Below are 5,271 nucleotides of genomic sequence, written 5' to 3' on the forward strand. Positions count from 1 at the left end.
CTGGATGAGAAGAGGGTGAGCTACCATCTCAGATAAAGAAGGAAGAACATCAAGCTAGTGATGCTAAAGAAGCACTAGTTGGGAGGCACCCCAACACTTTATATCCTTTTGATTTACTGCTTTCTTAGAAGTGGCTTAAACTTGTCAACTTAGGTAGTTTAAATCTCAGTTTAATATTGTTGTTTCATTGCTTTCTAAAGGTAGGTTGTAGGAGGTAGATTAGGAAGTTGAATATCAATTTTGGTAGTTAGAAGATCTTCAATTTATTTTCTTTTCCTCTGAAAGTGCAATCTGATGAATATAATTATTGATGATGGATAATTGGGCTGAGAACTAGTTAAAAAGCTAAGTTTGGTGTGGCCACCAACCCACTTAATCTAAGCTTACAACCATTTGAACAAATTAAATTTTGAGAAGTAAGCCCAAAGATTAAGTTTGGTGTGGCCACCACCACACAAAGATCACCCAGCAAGCCCAATACCATCCAAGTTGAAAGCATTTAATAAATTGGTAAGTGCATGAAAGTTGGTTTTAAATGTGTTCGGAAGGGGTTAGAAGCAAAAGAATGTGAAAGGACTAAAGTTAATTCACCCTTATGAACACATTAAAAACCCAATGATGAACCCAATTTATTAGAATTAATGGGATTAAGATTGGTGTCCCAAGGGACACTCATCAATTGCAATCTCGTTCACTCATATTAAAACGAATGTGGAGGATTCTTTTGTCATTACTGATGGGGTTTTGGTTTCATTTTTAAGGAGAGAGAATGGGGTCTACATGATTGATAGCTCATAAAGCAAAGAAGTCAAAGTGTACTTGCACTTTGGAACTCAACACACGCAGGAAGCAAAGAGGGATAAGGATTGGTGCCTTTTCCCACGCTAGGCGCCACTCCCAAGTGGGAAAACATTCAATTGCTTTCACTTTCTACCACTTAGACCACACTTTCCATCCCCATAAAAACCCCTACTTTTCTCGCCTCTCCTCCCATTTCAAACCCCAGCTTCACATACGAAAAGAACCCCACAATTCCTTCTTTCTTCTCATTTCTTTCCTCTTTTCTTTACCCTTCTTCTTCTACTTGATTAGGGATAATCAAGTCCTAAGTTTGGTGTTTGAGCAAAACTGTGTTTTGCTTGCTCTCTTGTAACTTTCTTCAATCTTCTTTAACCCTTCAAACACCCTTCTTCATTCCAATGGCACCACCAAGAGCTTCATCAACAAATAAAAGAAAGACCAAGGAACCAACCTCAGGGTCCTCAAGCCACAATGAACACAAGTTCCTCTCTTCATTCAACCAAAACTAATTTTATGGTTGGGTGAGTGAAAGGTAAATTATTCCAGAAGTTGGGTTCCAATTAGGAAGGAATGAATACACTGAGATCAATAGAAAAATCAACAACAGAGGGTGCGCACTCTTGTTAACCCACCAAAAAAAGTGGTGGAAAGCTTGGTTAGAGAGTTCTATACCAATGCTGTGCCTCAGTCAGGGCAACCCTATGGCTATCTTAACTATGTGAGAGGGAAGGCCATCGACTACAGTCCTTCAAACATAGATAGGATGCTCATGGTAAGACAAACAAGCTCCACTAGGAGCTATGAAGAAAGGATGAAGCAAGAAAATCCAGGATTTGATGAAATCCTCAATGAGATTTGTGTGTTGAATGTGCAATGGATCAACATAAAGATGGGAGACCCAACCATCTGAGAAAAAGGGATTTGAGCCCCCAAGCTAGAGGGTGGCTAGATTTTGTGAGAAGATCTCTCAACACAACATCCAACACATCTGAGGTAACACTTGAAAGGGTTGTGCTCATATACAGCATCATGAAAGGTGAGAATGTGAATATTGGGGAGATGATAGCCAATAACATCAACAGGGTACTGAAAAGCACCAAGGATAGCACAAGTTTGGTCTTCCCCAGCATTATTCAGAGGCTGTGTGATGAAGCAGGGGTTGAGAAGATTATTGATGAGGTGCTGGTAGAATAAGACAAGTGCATAACTGCCAAGAAGATGGCCAAAGTGGTGGCTGTCAACCCACTTAAGAGGAGAAGGGAGCATAGAGGACATGCTCATGTGCCACAAGGGCAGCCACAACAAGAAGAAGAGCAACCATACCACTTAGCACTTCAACTACTACCATACCAACAATACCAACAATTTTCTGAAGGATTCAACTGGGAACAATTGTAAGGAGACATACACCAAATGAAGGGATACATACACCATCTGAGAGAGGATATCAACCAACTCAAGGATAATCAACAACAACAATGGAACCAAGTGAATGAGAACATACAACAACTCCAAGGGAGCTTGGAGCACATGAGGAATGAGCAGCAAAAACAGTTCGACTGGGGAGAGTTGCAAAGCACACTCAACAAGATAGTAGAGCAGAATAAATAACAGTAGAGGAACTTTGCTGAGTTCAGGAATCTTTATGATGCCAGAACTATCTCAAGGAGGCAATATGATATCAATACACAAGCGAAGCTGAATCACTTGTGTAATGTTGTGGCTGCCTTAAACCCTGGATACCCAACATTTATGCAAGGAATGGAGAAGTTAAGTGCAAGACAAGAAGAAATTCTGGCCAAGCACAAGGAGGATGAAAGAAATTATATGAGGAGGCTAGGATTCTAGAAGCCCAAAGACACAGGCACAAGAGGGATCCTCCAAAAAGGATAATGATGACTCCTCCCCTTCCAAAAAGAAAGACAAAGGAAAAGGACCAATGAACTGAAGCTGCTCAAGGTTGTTGAGTTCCATGGTTGACACTCTCAAATTTCTAAAATTCTGTTTAGTTTTCTCTATGTTTAATTTCTGTTTTATAATAAATAGCAATGCTAGGATAGTTTATGTTTTAATGCTTAGTTTTTTTATGCCTGAAGTCTTTTGTGAGTCCTTTGAAGTGCAAGAAAGAAAATGCAATGTTAAGTTCAAGTTTCATCAATATCAATAAAAGCATAGTTTATTTCCATAAGAGTTGTTGTGAGTGTTACAAAAACAAGAGCAAAAGAGACTAAGACCAAGTGGGAATGTTCAAAACTAAGAAATAAGGAACTAAGTGTAGAACCTTGAATGAACTGGAAAGAAAATGAGTCATGAAGAACAACTAGGCTTAGAAGGTATGACAAGTAGATGCTAAGGGATGTCCCTTGAATATCTATAGAACCAAGAAGTAGTAAGCCATAAAGACCCAAGGCTCTGAGCACCAACTACTAGGATGAAAAGAAACACTAATTAGCTCAAAAGAGTTAGAAAATCTAGTAGATGCTTATGGTGAAGATGTGTCAAGAAGAGACCTGGGCAAGTAAATTTTTAGGGGTGTTTCAACACCTAGTACCCTAAAGCCAACTGGTTTGGGAGTGCTAATTGAAAGCCTAATTTAAGGGTTGTCTTGAAGTATGCCAGGGAATTAGTTAAGAAATTTGGTATGAAAAATGCCAAAGCTATGGGAACTCCCATGCACCCTAATTCAAAATTGGACAAGGGAGAAACTGAGAAAGATGTGGATGAGACTAGGTATAGAAGAATGATTGGTTCTCTTATGTACTTAACTTCCTCTAGACCCGATATTGTGCAAAGTGTTGGATTATGTTCAAGGTTCCAATCCAAACCAAAAGAGTCACATCTTTCTGCAATTAAGAGAATCATTAGATATGTTCATGGCACATCCAATTTTAGTCTTTGGTATCCTAAGATTGATGATTTTTCTGCAGTTGGTTATTGTGATGCAGATTTTGCCGGTCATAGAGTTGATAGATGAAGCACCTCAGGCTTATGTTGCTTCCTTGGAAGGTCCATGAATGTTTGGTCAAGTAAGAAGCAGCCAACAGTGGCTTTATCCACTGTAGAGGCTGAGTATATAGCTGCTTCTTCTTGTTGTTCTCAGCTTATGTGGTTAAAAATACAGCTTGCTGATTATAAATTAAATGCTGAAAATATTCCCTTGTTGTGTGATAACATGAGTGCCATTAATATTTCTAAAAATCCAGTTTTGCACTATAGGACTAAGCATATTGAGGTGAAATTTCACTCAATAATAGAGCATGTACAAAAAGGGGATATTAGCATTCAATTTGTTAAATCTGAGGAACAATTAGCTGATATTTTTATTAAATCATTGGATGGGGACAGATTCTGCATGCTTAGGACTAGTCTAGGTATTTTAAGTTATGATTCTTTGTTTGAAAGGTACTGATGTATTTGTTGGAGTTTTTGTCTCATAAACAGGTATGAGACAATTCTGGGCAAGTGAAGAACTTTCCCTTTAATCAGCGTGTTCTGGGCTTGTTGCAAGTGAAAGTTGATCTGGGCCAACCTCAAAAATCAAATCATGGGTGGTCCTACATGTTTCCTTAATTCAAACCACCTCTGGGCCCAATATGAATGTTATATTTTTAATAATTGTTTTTGTTAGCTTGTGTGTTTCATATTTTTGTCCAAAAAGGCTTTCAGGTTGATTTAATTTTTTGTTCAAAAAGGGTTTTGAAAATTTAAAGTTAGTTTCCTGTTTTATTTTAAAATCAAATAAAATCTTTCTTTTTATGAGGTCGTGTCTTTTCAAGTCATATCAAAAGGTGATGCAGTTGCATGGTTTGTGAAAAATTTCTTTTGGGTACGGTTACCAACACTCTCTCTCTTCCCTCCATTAACTTCTCCACAACTCCTCAGTTTACTCCACCATCTTTACTGCTTCTCTTCCCTCAAAAGCCTGAAACTAACCAAATGAGGAAGAAAACCATTGCTAAAAGGCCTCCTCGTGAAAAAGTTTACAAGCTTCCCACAAAACCTTCAACTCGCTCCCAAGACCGAACCTTCACTCCTTCTTCTTCTCCTCCTACCTCACCTCCTCGGACTGATCCTATGGCACGCACTAAAAACCCATCTAGGGTTCCATCTTCAGCCAAGCCAACTCCTCCTCCAAAGGAACCTCCTTCAAGGCCTGGATCATCAAAGCCGAGTTCTTCGAAAGGGAAAAGACCAGCAGCGCCTGAACCTGCCTCTGAGCCCCATTAACCCAAGTCGAGGGCTGTTCTATTACGTTCTCAGCAAGGTAAAACTTGAGTTCCTCTTAAATCTGTTAGAGAACCTGACATTGACCCTTTTGCTCATAAATCCCACTTCATGACATCACACTCCAACTATAATCCTTTTAGATTTAGGTCTGCCATGAACAATGACTTTTATGATGGAGTTATTAAGTACCCTACCCTGTATCCCTCTTTTCTTACTGATTTACCCACTTTGAAAAAGAAAGGC

General features: G+C 39.1%; 1 protein-coding gene across 1 annotated transcript; it reads left to right on the forward strand.

Moving 5' to 3' along the window:
* LOC110269521 (extensin-like) lies at positions 4,738-5,028 on the forward strand. The gene has a single exon (XM_021117414.1). The coding sequence runs from the start codon at positions 4,738-4,740 to the stop codon at positions 5,026-5,028; it is 291 nt and encodes a 96-aa protein (XP_020973073.1).

This window comes from Arachis ipaensis, chromosome B03, assembly GCF_000816755.2.
Source record: "Arachis ipaensis cultivar K30076 chromosome B03, Araip1.1, whole genome shotgun sequence".
Taxonomy (NCBI): domain Eukaryota; kingdom Viridiplantae; phylum Streptophyta; class Magnoliopsida; order Fabales; family Fabaceae; genus Arachis; species Arachis ipaensis.